At 37.1% G+C, this 16,939-nt stretch overlaps 3 protein-coding genes across 4 annotated transcripts; all 3 read right to left on the bottom strand.

Annotated features, from left to right (window-relative positions):
• Positions 1 to 6,497: 6,497 nt before the first annotated feature.
• Positions 6,498 to 10,594, bottom strand: LOC108836356 (uncharacterized). Its single transcript, XM_056989480.1, has 16 exons — positions 10,337 to 10,594; positions 10,071 to 10,256; positions 9,818 to 9,991; positions 9,330 to 9,735; positions 9,115 to 9,233; positions 8,955 to 9,032; positions 8,671 to 8,811; positions 8,537 to 8,581; positions 8,293 to 8,459; positions 8,103 to 8,181; positions 7,955 to 8,019; positions 7,724 to 7,853; positions 7,502 to 7,634; positions 7,251 to 7,417; positions 7,018 to 7,183; positions 6,498 to 6,936 (listed from the first exon to the last, which is right to left on the bottom strand). Exons 1-16 carry the CDS (start codon positions 10,454 to 10,456, stop codon positions 6,722 to 6,724), a joined length of 2,391 nt encoding a protein of 796 aa, XP_056845460.1. The 5' UTR covers positions 10,457 to 10,594; the 3' UTR covers positions 6,498 to 6,721.
• Positions 10,595 to 11,319: 725 nt separating this feature from the next.
• On the bottom strand, positions 11,320 to 13,440 carry LOC130496262 (formin-like protein 4). Its single transcript, XM_056988205.1, has 3 exons — positions 13,053 to 13,440; positions 12,765 to 12,862; positions 11,320 to 11,654 (listed from the first exon to the last, which is right to left on the bottom strand). The coding sequence occupies exons 1-3, from the start codon at positions 13,294 to 13,296 to the stop codon at positions 11,601 to 11,603; spliced, it is 396 nt and encodes a 131-aa protein (XP_056844185.1). The 5' UTR covers positions 13,297 to 13,440; the 3' UTR covers positions 11,320 to 11,600.
• Positions 13,441 to 15,733: 2,293 nt separating this feature from the next.
• Positions 15,734 to 16,779, bottom strand: LOC108811247 (uncharacterized). 2 transcript variants are annotated; one of them, XR_008935694.1, is made up of 2 exons: positions 16,458 to 16,779; positions 15,734 to 15,807 (listed from the first exon to the last, which is right to left on the bottom strand). XR_008935694.1 is itself a non-coding variant. In XM_056988647.1 (2 exons), the coding sequence occupies exons 1-2, from the start codon at positions 16,612 to 16,614 to the stop codon at positions 15,751 to 15,753; spliced, it is 201 nt and encodes a 66-aa protein (XP_056844627.1). In that variant the 5' UTR covers positions 16,615 to 16,779. The 2 variants fall into 2 exon arrangements, 1 of the variants encoding a protein (XP_056844627.1); XM_056988647.1 differs by having other exon boundaries at positions 15,751 to 15,807; positions 16,471 to 16,779.
• Between the last annotated feature and the right edge of the window lie 160 nt (positions 16,780 to 16,939).

The raw sequence follows: 16,939 nt of genomic DNA, 5'->3' as shown, positions 1-16,939 counted from the left end.
CAAACCCTTGAAGTCACTCATGCTCCATATCTCTGAAACAGTCTTTGACTTACCCTTGATGTTCTTGAACAGACTGCACTTGAGCATCACTTTGTACCGCTGCACAAGCAGGACACGCCGCCTAACATCACCTGATTAGGAAGACTTTCGACACAAACATCTTTGCTCCACCATCTGATCAACCTGTTCTGCAACAACAGAACCCCACTAACAGATTTAGACCCCACTGCTAGTTAAATGAACTGAGCCTTATACCATCCAATCCATGATACGCCTTGGCTCTCCTCACTAGCTGCATGTGATATCTATCTAGAATGCCTGATATCTCTCCTTTACTCAGCTGTGAATTCTTTTCCTCAATACCCTTCTTGTACTGAGATGTATCCAACACCGAAACTTGTGCATCACCATCAACGACTTGAACACGCCTGTTAGTCATTGAACCTGCCATTAGCCAATGGACTTCCTTGAGGAAACTTCCTCTCTTCAATGATGCAACCATATATCCAGAACTACACTTGTTATGTTCCCTTAAATGCAATCGGCTTTTCCTTGCATTTAGACTTTCATGAAGCTTCTTTCAGTTCCATGACTTGAGCTTAAGATGAACCTACTTGTGGAGAACAAGTCTTTCTCTTCCTGAGATGGACAAATTGTAAGACACTTCCCTGCAATCCCTGCAAACTGTAAGACACTTCCCTGCAATCCCTGCAATGTCTTCTAACAGTTTCTTACTTTGCTTCATCTCACCATTCTTCATCTTCACTGCTCAATATTTCAGTATCTCTTGATACTTACTTCCCTTCAGTTTAACCAAGCACTTCACCATGTTTCCTCTTGCATCATACTCGGCTCAGATTTCGTGGTCCTCTGTATCAACCTCACTGCAGTGTATTCCTGATACATATGCCGATTTACTTGTCTCGCCTACAAATTCCCTTATGTAAGACTCCTCTTACAAATCTTCTGATGATGCGTCTTGTACTTGTTAACTGATCCTGACACTCCTGGCCTTGACATTCTGAACATATCCACAAGCCCCTTATCATGGATATAACCTTTCCCCTTCAGCTCTTACTCCCTTGAGCTGACAAAGTTGCTAATCCGAAACTTCTACCTTTCAGCTGAACCAATCAAGACATCTTCTAAACCAATCACTCACTCCACCTGGAGTCAGATTATATATACCCTTGATGCATCAATCCTTATATAATCTCAGTGGCTCCACCTGAATCAAATAACCCTTTAGAAGTACCATGTCTCTGTAACAAAGTTTCTGCAACTGTTCAATGTTCCTGTCGGCCTTTGAACATATCTTTCATCATCTACTGTGATGCTCCTGAGATATTCCCTTACAGCTTCTCATGTGTCAAACTCGGGTCTCATGACGAGTTTCTCTGGCTGTAACTATACTCGAACCATAACCTGTTCAAGCATGAAGTTCCGACCTGGTCAAGTCTGCAAATTTCTCCTTTTGCCTTTGAGCTTCAATTCTTATCCGATAGCTCCACCTTGACCACTGTGGTCATGACACCAAAACCGGCGTCCTTTACTTCTCCTCTGAGTCTATTCATCTGGAATTGCCAACTCAGATATTCATGACGATTCCTCTAAGGTATAACTCACACACGCTTCTCCTAGCTGTGGTAGCGACTTCTGCTTCTTGAACAAGTGTTGATGACTGTTGTCTCATACCCTTTATCCTCAGGATTACAACCAGTCGTAACAACCTGTTCAACCCGATTCCGCCTGCGCATTTTCCTCTGCCTTTGACCAGAATCTTCAAGCTAAGTCTGACCTTGAATCACCTTTTTATCTTTAGGTTTTCCCCGTCACTCACACGACCTCACTAAAGCTTCTGCATGTTGTTACCACAAATAGCCATTTGCTCCAACATACCCTTGTGTAGGCTTTTACACACTTATCCCATACTCTAGTTTCTTCTTCGTGGAGGTACAACATATTCATGTCACACTGACTTGGTGACTTCTCTGGCTTTCTTTTACCAGCCAGAAAACCTTTCCTCTCATGCACCCACGAGCCTGACTTGTACTGACCCAAAACAGAATCACCTCTGTTTCGTCACATTGTTGTCACACGACAACCAACCTGTGCAGCTGCAAGATCCGTTGATCATCTTTCGCAAATACATCCTGCATTCGTTGTGATCTCTGAAAACCTTCAGTCCCTGTGAGATTGATGACCTTTGATTCTTTCTCCTTTAAGCCTAGCTTTGACTTAATGTGAGTTTGTATTCCCTTGAGATATCCTCCATCCCAGACGACTCAAATCAATCTCCAACACTCTGATCACGAACACGCCAACCTGTGCAGTTGTTATGTTGCAGCTTGCGCGAGTCTTCCCTTTCTTGCAAACAACCGCTGCATCCCTTGCAAGTCTCTCATCATGATTTCATAGACCTGAAACCATCACGTGCATTAGGATCTTCCACTGTGAACGTTTCTTCCTCTGTCTCTGACATCGTTTTGTCTACCACAAAACAAACGCCATCTGCTTCTTTCCTTGACAATGCCTATCTTTCAGCATCATCCCTGGTTTGTCACTCTTGAAATAATCATGTGATTGTGACTACAAATCTACTGATTCTTCTTCTCCAGAATTTCTATCTGATGTCGATGCTAACTTGAAGCTCTTGCAGAACCTGAATCGCCACTGCCTCAAACCAGAAGCTCTTTGACTCAATCCTAACCAACCTCAATAGCATGTAGACACCAAACTCCCCATCCTGAGAATTTCTTTTGTTATAACCTGAATGAACACCTTATCTTGAACATCTCTCTGAACCGCTGCTGTTGCCAACAGAACCCACCGCTTAGCTCAACCTGCTAAGAAGACTTTCGACGCAAAGAATCTCTGCTCAACCTCTGCTCAAACAAATCATTACCTCTGCAACCGTGAAACCTTGTAGACCCATTTGTTTCCCCTCATATGCCTGAGAAGCCAAAACAAACTACTACTGAATCCCATGCAGAAAACCTGAAACATACTTGTTTCTATCCTGAATCAATCTCGATTTGACACCGCCACCTGTTCAGCCGAACTTTGCCTTGAACAAGTACCTCTCGTTCTCGTAGATTCATCCCAGCAGAAAACTATGTGTTACGCCAAACACATATCTGCTTAGAAAACCACACTGCATTCCCTCTGAAAATAGCAGCCTTGTAGTATCTTGTTCTCTGAACCTCTACCCAACTGTAGACTCTCATGATCACACGTAGACAAACCCTGCATCAGCCGATTTCATTCAAACCCTTATGCACACTCTTCACGCTGACTAAAGAATACCATCTGAACAGCCATGAAATACTCATATCATTCAAGGTTTTAAGGCGTCCCCTAGTTCCAAGAATTCCATGAGATACCGAGCTGAAATAACCCCATAGATTAACACACCACCTGCGACTGATATACCATGTAGAGATAACCCAAGAACACCGTGAAATCCCTCACTGAATCTTCATATAATCCCATACAAAACACCAGTGCGAAAAACCCCTTGTGCTCCACTATGCTCTCAACTCCAATAACTTGCAGAATATGAAGAAATCTGAAACTCCAATGCATATAGTCACACACGCCTTGTGACTGTCACACACTCCTTGTGACTACAGATAGAAGACAGCTCTGAAACCTCTGTTTCTTATGCTAACAGCCTGCCACCATCTCGACTTGTGAGTAACCTGAAACCCTTCTCACATAGTAGCAGATTCTTGCACCCCTGGAGAATTGTAGAGAAACCCTGATCTCATAAACTCGAAATCATCTCAACCGATTCAACTGACTTGTGAATCTTTCCTCCGTAAACTTGTGCAACTGCAGCGAAGAACGTCGAACAGTTTTCCTTCTTCCTCTTGTAAACCAAAAATCTCTTTCACCTGATCTTGATCTCGGTGTACTACTCTGATTAGGGTAACACCACGTGACCACCAGCTTCATATGTCTCTCCTCCTAGAGACGTGGACTCCATGAATTAATGAGCCTATGCTCTGATACCACTTGTTGCGGAATTCGTGGTTCTTCTGATACCACTTGTAGAGTCAATCACAACTCTAACAAGAACTTTGTTGTAGGATTCGTACAATCCCCTGGTCCCTTTGATCTTTCCCATTGATTCAATCCTTGTTCATGACTCAAGAATTTTTTCACCCAGGTCGCGGCCGCAGCACACTACATCTGGGGTGGATCCAGGATCCACAACATCCACTATGAAGTATCGGAAAACACCTCTGATATGGTTTACAAGATCATAACTCTCTCTCTGTTCCTGGGTATGCAAACCCTAGAGAGTATAAAGAGATAATACAAAAGTACATGGCTAAGAGCTAAACTTAGAACAACAAATCATCTCTAGCTTACTCCATCTCTCTAAGAGACGCCATGGAAGCCTTCCTGGATGCTTGAGGCTCGTGCCTCCCACAAGCTTGGCTTAGAGATCCCTGTCGTGATCTCTCCTTCTTTGTATTGTCAGCACTTAACCTAATGGGCTTTATCGATTAGGCCCATAGGTTGTCCACGCGTAACTTGTGCAACTCGGCCCAGCCGTTGAACAAGTCCGATGGGCTTGACCAAACCTCACATGGACATTAAAATTAAGTGTCCCTATGGCCAATAAACTATAAGATAATTAGCTCAACATGTCGGACCACCCAAAAAAAAAACTATAGACAATAGATAGGCCTCAAACCATAAATTCATTATTTTTGTATTGCCAACTTAATAATGCAAGATGTTTGTTGGAATATTTGGAATATATAGTTTCGTTTTGGTGGGGTTAAAATTAGGAACACCCGACTCGTTTTAACAAATCACTGAGAATCTAAAAGGGCCCCAAATAGTTTTTGTTCCTTCTCTATTCCATTTGGTATGTGGTTCATGGTTCAACACACAAAACCAAGTTGATTTTGATTCCAACCAAGTGAAACTCTCTCAAACTTGGGTGCAACATGTTGAGCCAAGACCAAACTATAAAACCATATATATGTACAGTCAAGTGATACATTTTTTTGGGAGCTACATTATCACTATAAAATTACAGCATTTTTTAATTGGTTACAAATTTTAAATTGCAATAAATATTATCTATAATAGTGAAAACATCACTTATTATGAAACAAAATAAAAATCTTTAAACACCACTTAAAATGGTACAGATGGAGTAATAATTATATAATACAAACTGAAATTCGCCCTCAATATTCTTTAAATATTACAAGTCTATGTCACTAATTTAAACCATGTTTAACACTTAAATCAAACCATTTAAATATAATTTATATAACTAACCAAACTGTACGTAGTAATAAATAACCAAACAAAGGTCAATTCAATCACATTACTAAAACCAGAATTAATTAAAAGCCTTAACCACTCATCACCCATTTCTTTAAGCAATACGAAATCTTATAAATTTGGAATCACACCAAAAATACAATGGCATCTTCTTATCATACACTATTCTACTATAAATTTTTAACTTTTTATGGAAAATATAAACCATATAATTATCATATATTCAGTCAATGGAAATTCAACTAGGACATATTATTAGTTCGTTATTCTTTGGATTACAAAGTGAGCATAAAAACTAAAGAAAACAACTTTTATAATTTGAATACTTTTTCATAAATAATTCCAATTATTATTATATATTGAATCATTTGGACAATATCGACAAACAAACATTTTCTATATCATAAGCATTGGTCAATATCGACCAACAAACCTTCTCACGATACATTTAAAAATATAATAATACATAATTAGTTATACAGTAAACATTAAAATATATATATACTAATTATAAAAACAAATACCGTAACTATTTTGAAATAAAAATAAATATAAATACCCGCACGAACGTGCGGATCAAAATCTAGTGTGGACATTAAAATTAAGTGTCCCTATGGCCAATAAACTATAAGATAATTAGCTCAACATGTCGGACCACCCAAAAAAAAAACTATAGACAATAGATAGGCCTCAAACCATAAATTCATTATTTTTGTATTGCCAACTTAATAATGCAAGATGTTTGTTGGAATATTTGGAATATATAGTTTCGTTTTGGTGGGGTTAAAATTAGGAACACCCGACTCGTTTTAACAAATCACTGAGAATCTAAAAGGGCCCCAAATAGTTTTTGTTCCTTCTCTATTCCATTTGGTATGTGGTTCATGGTTCAACACACAAAACCAAGTTGATTTTGATTCCAACCAAGTGAAACTCTCTCAAACTTGGGTGCAACATGTTGAGCCAAGACCAAACTATAAAACCATATATATGTACAGTCAAGTGATACATTTTTTTTGGGAGCTACATTATCACAATCTAATTAAAGATTTATTAATGGTTTTATACTAAAAATGTCTAAAATATGAATATGATTTTTTCTATCAGCTAATATAAATTAATAGGAAATGACTAAGTTTTATGTAAATAGAACTTTCACATCTATTTTTTCCACATAAAACATATAATCATAGAATCGTTACTATAATAACTTCCATAACTTGTAATAAAACAATAATTAGTGAAATATAGAAATTTTGTTTTGATTTATATCAAACTTTAAATATTAATTGCACTAAGAAAAGGGAAAACAGACTGCTCACCAAAGTCGACTGCAAAATGAGTTCAGTTTGTATCCTAAAACCTTACAAAACCTTTTTCTTTTTGTGGCTAAGTTTGTGTAAAGTCTCTCTCACTCCACAACAGAGTTACTTTTCTCCATTAGTGACTCAAAGAAGTCACCACATAACTTCTGAAGAGGCGGGAAGTTTAGTGTTGAACCGCTGAATATCGTTTCCCACGGTCTCTCTGACGATATAAACGGTGTCGCCAACGACTCAGTATCCTCCTTTCTCTTCTTGTCATAGTCAGGCAACTGTCCGTACAGCGATGTGTATCCAAAATCTCCTAAAATGTTGAGAACATACTCTGATTAATAAAAAAAGGGTTCAAAAGAGAGTTTGTTTCTTGATATGTTTTTGAGTTTACCTGTCTCTTCGTCACCAACAAGACCCTCGTAATCAATAGCACTACGCTCGTGTGTCTCATCACTATTGGGATCGAAAACAACATACTCATGGCTTCCATTTACATACGCAAGACGAAGCTGAGACTTGTCGTCTCCTTCAAGAAACGAGATTGATCCTCCCTGAGCCTGCAATTTAGACATGGTTTCACTCAATCTCTCCATTACAGTTTTAAAAATATTCGTGGTGGCATACCTTCATCACGGTCCATATAGATACAGGCTTAGGGTCTGATCCGTTAAACAAGAGAATGGCACCATCTCTACCGCGGAAGACATTCTTCTTAGATTTACTCTTTTTAAAAGTTTTTGGGACCAAAGCCAAGACAGCAAAAGTGGATGAATCCACTGTGGAAGTGATAGCTGCAGAGCGAGAAGAAAACATATGGTCACAACACAGCAAGAACTTTCAAGAAATGGTTTTAAAGATAATGTTACAATGTTTACCTTCAATGCGTAATCCATATGACCATGATAAAGATAGCTTTGATGTGTTCCAAACAGATAGTTCAGGTTTTGGAAAATTAGATGCAGCAACAAGGAACTCAGACTTCCCAGCGAAACAGAGCTTTGTGATTGGCTGTGGAATACGTGAGAAAGATTTAAATATCAGTCTTTATGAGAAAGGCTCTTAACATTTTTGATTGGAAAGGTGTACAGTTCTTTTACCGTAAGAGTCGCTCCTAAAACAGAGAGGAGAATGTTCTTGTCCGGATTCCAAAGAGTAATGACATTCTCAGCTGCAACAGCCAGAACAGTGCCATCTCCAGAGAAAGCAGCAGCAGTCATTGGCTTCTTCCTGAAAGATATTCAAATGTAAGAGAATTAGTTACAGCCTAAGGCAAAACAAAACATTTGCAAGAATTTTTAAGTTTCTTGATGCACAGAAAAGCTATTTACTTGTAAGAGCCAACTGCATGGCATATCCAGCTAGAGTCCTTGTCCTTGTCCTTGCAAACCCAAATCTGAAACGACAAAAAGTGATGTCAATAATAATTTTTTAAGAGATACACTAAGAGATGTAATGTAGAATCAGTTTTAGAACTACCTTGAAGTCACCACCAAACGATGTACTAACAGCCATGGAACGGGTAGGGTGGAAGGCAATGGCTGAGACACCAGCATCCCTGTAAGATACACAGAAGGAGAAAGTTCACAAGAGATGATTACTGACAAGAAAACTAAGTAATGATGAAAACTAAAGCTTTAAACATTAGCAGAGGGTTAAGTTAATTTACTTGTGAGGTTCGTATACGATTGTGGATAAGGTGAAAGTTTTGTTGTCTGGTTCAGACTCCCAAAACTTAAGGGACACTAAGCCTCCTATGCCATCTTCCGGAAGTTTCACTTCAGTTGTACTCATCGCTGACCCATCAAGGGAGAGAGCAACCGCTGTCACCACAACCTGTTACCATATTCCCAAATTAGTCAACTAAACGATGATAACCTTTTAAATATAAAACAGAAAGGAGGTGTACTTACTGTGACTTCATCGCCTGGTTGATGGTTTCTCTCACAAACTTGAACCTGCAAAAGCATTGGTTTACAATTACAACAATCGCATACCAACTTAGAGATAATTTATGGACAGACAAAGTGGAAAAGAAGATAAGAACCTCTGAAATCCCCCGGTCATTAAGGAGATTGTATAGCTGAACACAATAATTCTCTGTGCACAAAGCAGCAATGCCAGAAGATCTATCAAAAGCAACAGTACTAGACAAGCCTTCATACATCTTAGGCAGTGATGGGGGAGGCTGAAAAAACAAAAACACAAATTGAAGTAAATGCCAAATAAAAAAGAACAACCAATTGAATGGTTACTAGCTTCCAGTTTAACCAGTTGTGAAAATCTTTACAAGGCGAGCAGGTGCTTAATTGAATGGTTTCTAAAACGAACCTTGATTCCAGAAATGGTCCTTGAGATCTCCATGGAAGGCATTTTAAGCAAATGGATCTGGTTGTCTGCACAAACCACCTGCAGCTCTTGCTATCAGTAAAACATTTCTTCCAGCAGGTTATGAATTAAGATCAGATTGAAACAGCAAGCTTCGACTTACAGAAGAAAGAGTTGGTTCTGGAGACCAGATGAAGTACAACAAGGGAGACCCTATCCTTGGTAAAAACTTCTTCTTCCCAGTGTCTAGCTGCCAAACGACAAGCACCCCTTCCCTTCCCCCTAGAGAAGAGAGTAAGAAAAACAGAAGCAACACAGAGTAAGAACTCAGTCCATAGCCCTTCAAAACAGCAAATCTGCTTAATAACTCAGCCTCACCTGAATACAAATAAGCTCCATCTGAAGAGAAGTTAAGGACATTAACTTCAGCAGAGTGCCAATGCCAAGTAGTGCAAGACTCAGCATCATCCCCATCTCTCACCCCAGGGTTATCCAAATCAGCCATTGATCTAGCATTCTTCTTTTGACTACCCAATGCAAGTTTTCTATTACCAAACCCTCTCCAAATCAACACTCTTCCAGTCACATCCCCAGCAGCTATAATCCTCTCCGTGGGATGAAACGCAAAAGCATTGATAGCCTTAGTGTGATGCAACGTCATCTTCTTGGAAACTGCGTTCCTCGACCCTCCAGAAGGAACATCCCACACATGGATCTTGCACTTGTGGCGGATTCCGAAAAACTCTCCAGAGGGACTGATAACTATAGACTTTGGCTCTTCCGTCTACACAAGAAGATGATTTTTCAACTCAATAATCCAACACAAAGACAAAACAATGAGATAATATAAGTCCAATAAAGCTGACCTCTTTCAAGGTATCTCCACGAGGAAGACGGTCTTTAGCAAGGTTAAACCTCCGAATGTGTCCACGCAACTCAGTGGAACCTTCTCTAACCAGACTAGTATCCTCAACAGAAACATAAGCAACTAACTTACTAGAGTCACTTTGTTGAGGCTCACTCAATAGAGAAGGAATGACCTAGAATCAAAAAAAAAAGTAATCAACTTTATATCACACAAAGATTATCAAAGCCAAAGTAATAAACTTTAAGACTAACCATAGAGTAAATGGGAAGTTGGGCATCAATGGTTTTCAAAAGCTCAGCTCCTGAGAAGTCCCAGTGACGAATCGTACCGTCAAGAGACGCAGTCCAGCAATAACAGAGGATCTTCTGAGCAGGGTTTGAAGCAGGAACAACGATGAGAGTCGTGACTAGAGCTGTGTGACCTTCAAGAGAAGTAATCTAAAACAACAAAAGATGAAACCTTTTTTGAGTAAACTAGTCGGAAAGGAAGAGACTTTGGGAGAACAAAGTTGGTAAACCTGTAAGCCAGTGGCGGCGCTGAAAACGGAGACGGTGTTGCCTGTGCAGACGAGAAGCTTCTTTGCGTCGTTGGAGAAGGAGGGAGGTGATGTCGCGTAGCTTCTACCGCCGCGAATCATGGTTCCTGGAGTTGTCGGAGAGGCGGAGGTTGAGGGTTTACAAGAAGAAGAAGAAGACGGCAGACTCGAAAATTTGGTTGTTTTTAAAAGCCCTAAACCCTTGCTCTGTGTTTTTTCTTTCGATTTTTAATTTAATCGGAAAATGTGAGTTTTGAATACTAACCAAGTTGTGCTGACAAAGAAAAAACAAGTTGTTGTAAGCATTGGGCTATTGTCCGAAAGTCGCCAGGACCAGTTGGGTAATGCTTACAGCTGGGCTTTTTATAATGGTCTTACTTAACCTAATAAGTTTTTCATAAATATTTACAAAATTAATCTTGAATAATCAGGAAATCCTAGAAAACTAGCTTCTATTTTTCGAATAAACACATTACTGTAGATGTTAGTAGATGGCTAGAGCCTAGATGCATATAAAATCAAAATGTAAATTTGGACTTTTATTTCATGAAATAAAATGAAAACATACACAATCAACGAACATAACATTTGTGAAGAGCCTTGAGCCATTTGTGAATTGACTTGAAGAGTCAGAGGAGGAAGACTGAGTGCACAATGATGTTTCTAATAAAAGCCTGCTCAGTTTTTTTTGTTTCTTATTCTTAAGACAATAACATAGAACTTCTATCCAAACTACTTTGTTTCTGATGTTTTTGCTTCATATTGTGTGTCCTTTTTGGTTGACAATTTGTCTGTTTATGTTTCTATTACCGGTTTTAGTTTAAGAAAAAAACACATAACATTAGTGTTTCAAAAAAGAAAAAACATAACACTATAATTTGACCCGGGTCGGCTGACCTCCTAATCACTATATAGCTTACTTTGGTGGGGAAAAAAAATTGATTGTTTTAAATTGAGACATGACATATATGATAAGATTTAAAATAAAATAATGTGATTAAAATAACAACAAACCAAATGATCACTGCAACTCCATTTTCCTTTGGAGATTTGTTTAATAAAGACTACAAAGAGCTACATAGCCTCTCAAACATAGCAAAACAGATCTCTAAGGTTAAATGGATTCAATGACTGATCACCTGAAGAAAACTTTCATCAACACTCAAGCTTTTCATTTCTTAACTCTCCCAGAAAATTAAGTTTTGGAGACTGGCCAAAGGGAGAGGAAGTGGATTTATATGGTTGCTTATGCGCTTTGTACTTTCCCAGGCATCTCATTTGCTTTAACGCTCTTCATTTCCTGAAATTTATGTGCAAAAGAAGATAAAGATGAATGTTGACCACACAACACAATATGCTTTTGGGGAACACATGGAACAATACTTAGGTTCATCATCGGGTAAACTTCTTAAATTCACCTCACCTCTATTAACCAATCAAATCTTCACGTAGGATTAATGACAAAAAATATTAAATACATTTTAAAAAAGTCAAAAAATCTTTTAAATGTCAATTTTAACAAAATTTATACCGTAAACTAAACCCTAAATCCAAACCGTAACCCTAAACCCAAACCCTAAGCCCTAAACCCAAATTCTATATCCTAAAATCAAACGTTAAATTCTAAATCTAAACTGTAAATTCTAAACCCAAGGGTTTGGGTTTAGGGTTTAGAGCTTGGTTTTAGGGTATATAATTTGATTTTAGGGTATATGGTTTGGGTTTAGTGTTTGGGTGTAGAATATAGAATTTTATTTTAGGGTATAGAGTCTAGAGTTTAGGGTATAGGGTTTGGGTTTAGGGCTTAGGATTTGGGTTTAGGGTATAGAGTTTGGGTTTAGGGTTACGGTTTGGATTTAGAATTCAATTTACGGTATTAATTTTGTTAAATTAATATTTAAAAGATTTTTTGACTTTTAAAAAATGTATTTAATATTTTTTGTCATTAATCCTATGTGACGATTTGATTGGCTAATAGAGTTGTGGTGAATTTAAGAAGTTCATCCCGGGGGTGAACCTAATATTGTTCGAACACATGCAACCAATCAATGTCTAGTAAGCCCAAAACCAATCAGTGACACTTTTGAATAACAGTTTTTATATTCACAATTTATGTGTTCATTAGATTTAGAGTAAGTCCAAAACCAATTAAATGACACTTCTGACTACCAATCGCCATATTTTATATTCACCATTGGGTGCGGCTATGCTTTGTGCCTTCCACTGTTGTGTTCATTAGCTTAGAAGCAAGACAAGAAGTAAAGAGTAAAGAAACATGAAACTAGCTTCGCTACAAAGCGTACTACATTAAACATAATGTAATCCAATATGGATAAAAACTAGTACACATAAAGATTCATGAAACTAAACACATCAAGAATCGAAAGGAAAGAATGAAAGGAGCACTTACAGATCCTTTGCCTTCGTAATACTCGTCCAAAGCCCACTGGTACTTAGATTGGTTTAAGCCAAACCATCTCACCAAATGATCATCCACACTTGAATGTGCTGTACCAACCAAGAATGTCAAAAGTTTACAGTCTTTTAATTGCTTTTTTTAGGACCAAATCACATAAGCAAGACTCTCCACATTGATACTTTCCAATGACCTCACAAATATAGAATCTTTAGATCGATCTATTCATCCATCCTCAAGAAAAGGAAAGGCAAGATCCGAGATTTTATCTCGTATGCTTACCATTTTGAACCTTTGTGGCGGCGTTTTTGAAGAACCCCAAAACAGAGCCGTCCGGTGCAGAGGAAGCCACCGATTTAAACTGCTGAGGCGGTGGAAGAACCGGCGGTGGAAGGTTGGGCTTCTGAGAGACGGCGGAAGGAGATTCAGGTGGTTTTGGAGTCGCCGGAGGAGTCATGAAGACGGTGTAAGGACCGATTTTACCGATGACAGGCGGAGGTGTCGATGGGTCTTTGTTGATCGGCATCTTGAGAGAGAAAAAATGGAAGGGGAGAGATTCTCAGACAAGAAAGCTAGTGTAAGTTGCAGACAGTGAAAGTGAGGACGGTTTCTCTAGAGAGAGAAAAGTTTTGGTTCCTTCCTTTCGAGTGTAAATGTACTTTACTTTTCACACTCACCACCATAGAGTCAAACATACAGTTCATATTTTCATTCTTTTTCTTTTCCTCCAATTTTTTTTTCTGATTTTAATCTCAAAATTCTCCTCAAAGAGAAAGAAAAAGAGAGAAAGCTCCGCCGGTTTCAAAAGCTCCGGCCGATGGCGTGGGCTTCCACAGCCACCGTCGGTCCGGCAATCGTTTCAGTCTGTCTACTTTTCCTCTGGTTTCTTTTGTTTTTAGTTTTTCCTTTAGAATTGAGGGTAAATTTCTTGCGTCCGTCGTCGCACCGACCTTCTTGGTGGACGGTCGGCTACAGTTTCTCCGTTGTTGTTCCTTGCCATCGAAGGGGAACAATCGGATCTAGGTTGTGGTCTGAAGGAGGCTATGTTATGCTCCTGTATCTTTTCAACTGGTGACAAGCTCGTGGGGTTTGGCTTCTGTCTCCGGAGAAGATCTCGCGTCGACGATGGATACTCTCCGGTGAACGAAGCGGTCGTGATGAAGTAGAAGCCGATTGCGGTGAGATCTCGAGTGTGTCTCGATGACGATCTCCGGTGTTTCGGATCTAGCGAAGTGGGTGGGTGTCGTTCTCTATGTATGGCGAGGACTGAAGCAAATCAGAGGCGTGTCTGGCTCCGAGGCTTGGCGACGGTGGTTCGTTCCGACCGTGCCCTCCGGAGAAGACAAGTTGTGGCGCCGTCTGAAGGGAATCCGAGAGAGACGGATGCCCTAGTTTGGTGTAGTGGGCTTTGGGCCAATTTTTTTTTGTTGTTATCAAGAGGTCGTTTTTGGACCTGTGTTATAGTTGGATGTTTGATGGGTTCTGGCCCATTTCTTGCCATTGGGTTTATAATATAATTTCAATTTGTAAAAAAAAAAAATCTCAAAATTCTCTTCAGAACTGAAGTTTGGAAAAAAACCTGAAAACAAAATTTATTTTTCAAAATTACATTCTGTTTTTTTGTAAATACATTTATTTTTAAACACCCTAAAAAGAAATATTATATTTGAAATTTTCATTGTTTTTTTTTATTTTTACTATCTTCTAACCAATTTTCCATTTTCTAGTGGTAACCAATTGCACCGCCATCAATCCCGCAGTAATAATCTCTAAATATATCTATATATCTATATATTTTTGTTACTACAATGAAACTTCTATAAATTAGTAATGTTGGGGCTACACCAAAACTATAATTTTTTATTAATTTATAGAGATTATTAATTTATCGATATACTAATTGAACCAAAAAAATAATTTGAGACTATAAAATTATACTCCCTCTATTTCGTTATAAGTGTCGTTTTAGACTTGTGCACATGGATTAAGAAAGCATTTAATTTTGCATATTTTCAATATAAAAACATCATTACCGATACAATTCAACCAATAGAAAAATAGAATAGAGAATAAAGTTAATAAATTTTGCATTGAAACTCTAAAACGACACTAATTTTGCAACGAAAAAAATTCTCTAAAACGACACTTAATATGAAACGGAGGGAGTATTATTTTATAGAGGTTTTTAGTATATATTATTTTATAGAGTATTAATTTAAATAAGTTATACGGAATTGCACCGCATTTGTCCCCCAGTTATCTTGCACGTTACCATTCGGACCCTATATTAGGTGGTTATTATAATCTTTATTGTACCTGAAAAAAAGAAGTCTACATTATGGAGACAAAGATAGTATTTGTGTACGGTGATTTGCATTTTATTTGTAAGTTAAGTAACTTTTTCAGAAAGTTATTATCAGTGATGAAAATTAGTAACAGTGATTGAAAAGTATTCTTATAACTAGCCTACTTATAACCCAAGAACAACAAAAATAAATTTATCAAAGATTTGCAAATCCAAAAAAAAAAGAATTTTTGAATCTATCTATTATACTAAAACAGAAACTAACATATTGATAAATGTTATGTTCACTTATGTTTTTCATTTATTTAATGGATTATTCTATCAAATTTAATTAATATTAACCATAAATATGAATACAAAAGAATTCAAATACAAAAATTATTTTTTTTCAAAATATGAAAACAAAATAGTAATAAATTTCTTTTAATCAAAAATGAATATAACTATGTATTGTATTCATTTTAATGCTTAAATGTTTTTTTATTTTAATCAAAAATATTAGTAAATTTTAGACAAAATTTAAAATCTCTAAAATTAAAAAAACAGAGCTTAAATTTTCTAATTTTTATTTAACTTATTGGAATGTAATAAGTAAATTTTGGATAATAGAAATAATTATATTTCTGTTTTATTCAAGAAAATAGTTGACATTTAGAAATAGCATCAAGGATGAGATTATCCAATAATAGGACTGTTGGTGACTGGACCGTTGGGGCAATCGTCGCTTGGAACCTATGTTACATGGAAACGGAAGCGGAAATGCGGAAACAGAATCGTGTGGAAGCGTAGAAGCGAATTTTTTTAAAAAATTAGGAAGCGGAAACGTGTTGGAAGCGTATATTTATATATGTATGTATACACATATTAAAATATAAAAGATTACAAATGTGACTAACAATTATATGATTCAAATTAAAAAAATATATTCATTTATAATAATTTTAAATGATTTCATGTTAAAACCGTGAAATTATACATAAACTAAGTTTATAAGATATTATTATACTAATTATTTTTAATATTTCGTAAATAATTAACACAATATATTTGAATATAGACGATATATCTCTAATAAACCCTCAATGCATAAAGACAATATATAGTATTAGTTTTAATGCTTGTATATTTATATTCTCTATTTCACTATTATATAAAAACAATGTTTCTTCTATTTTTATTTATTTATGATATTGTATTTTTTTAAAAACGGAAGCGTGATTCTAAAATAGAATCGTAAGCTTCCAACATATTTTTAAAGAGGTATTTTTGGAAGCGCATTGGAAGCGAGATTCCGAGAGCTTCCACAAGCTTCCGATTCCGATTCCGATTCCGAAGCGGGAAGCGGACGGTCGACAAAGCTTCTATGCAACCTAGCTTGGAACATAGACAATAGACGATAACACGATTACAACAATTGATGGCTGGTAGATAGATATCTTGAGGATATATAAAAGCAGTCACATGTGGATTATCACTTTCTATCTTTTTCTTCGCTTCGATTCCATTCACTCCTTTTAGCTCTGGCCACTCCACCTTCATTCCTACAACACCAACTAGAAATGCTTAATATTTGGTATTATATGTGGCATTAATAAATGTTGGTAAAAACATATTTGGTCTTCAAATTCAGTTCTCTTATTATATATCTTTGGATCGAACGATCAACTTTTTTTTTTTCATTATTCCTACCAAGAAAATGTCTTTTGTAATTAAAACCTTTTATCAGTTAATAATCATCATGTTTATTATAAAAAGGTCATATTAAATTATTAGGATCATTTTATCAAAAAAGAATTATTATGATCATTTCTCTATATAAATTTATTGGATTTAACCAAATCTAATAAGCAGTTATTCATTTAGA

Source organism: Raphanus sativus, chromosome 6 (genome assembly GCF_000801105.2).
Source record: "Raphanus sativus cultivar WK10039 chromosome 6, ASM80110v3, whole genome shotgun sequence".
NCBI lineage: Eukaryota > Viridiplantae > Streptophyta > Magnoliopsida > Brassicales > Brassicaceae > Raphanus > Raphanus sativus.
Note: the sequence above shows the minus strand (reverse complement) of the source record. Positions and strands in the feature narration are given on the sequence as shown.

What these genes read in the sequence shown, in the direction of transcription:
- LOC108836356 (XM_056989480.1), bottom strand. Translation starts at nt 10,456, where the DNA reads ATGATTCGCGGCGGTAGAAGCTACGCGACATCACCTCCCTCCTTCTCC. An exon ending in TGGAGCTTATTTGTATTCAG is followed by an intron (nt 9,234 to 9,329) that starts GTGAGGCTGAGT and finishes TCTCTTCTCTAG; the next exon opens with GGGGAAGGGAAGGGGTGCTT. An exon ending in CTATATGGACCGTGATGAAG is followed by an intron (nt 7,184 to 7,250) that starts GTATGCCACCAC and finishes TCTAAATTGCAG; the next exon opens with GCTCAGGGAGGATCAATCTC.
- LOC130496262 (XM_056988205.1), bottom strand. Translation starts at nt 13,296, where the DNA reads ATGCCGATCAACAAAGACCCATCGACACCTCCGCCTGTCATCGGTAAA. An exon ending in CGCCACAAAGGTTCAAAATG is followed by an intron (nt 12,863 to 13,052) that starts GTAAGCATACGA and finishes TGGTTGGTACAG; the next exon opens with CACATTCAAGTGTGGATGAT. An exon ending in ATTACGAAGGCAAAGGATCT is followed by an intron (nt 11,655 to 12,764) that starts GTAAGTGCTCCT and finishes CATAAATTTCAG; the next exon opens with GAAATGAAGAGCGTTAAAGC.
- LOC108811247 (XM_056988647.1), bottom strand. Translation starts at nt 16,614, where the DNA reads ATGAAGGTGGAGTGGCCAGAGCTAAAAGGAGTGAATGGAATCGAAGCG. An exon ending in ATTGTTGTAATCGTGTTATC is followed by an intron (nt 15,808 to 16,470) that starts GTCTATTGTCTA and finishes CATGTAACATAG; the next exon opens with GTTCCAAGCGACGATTGCCC.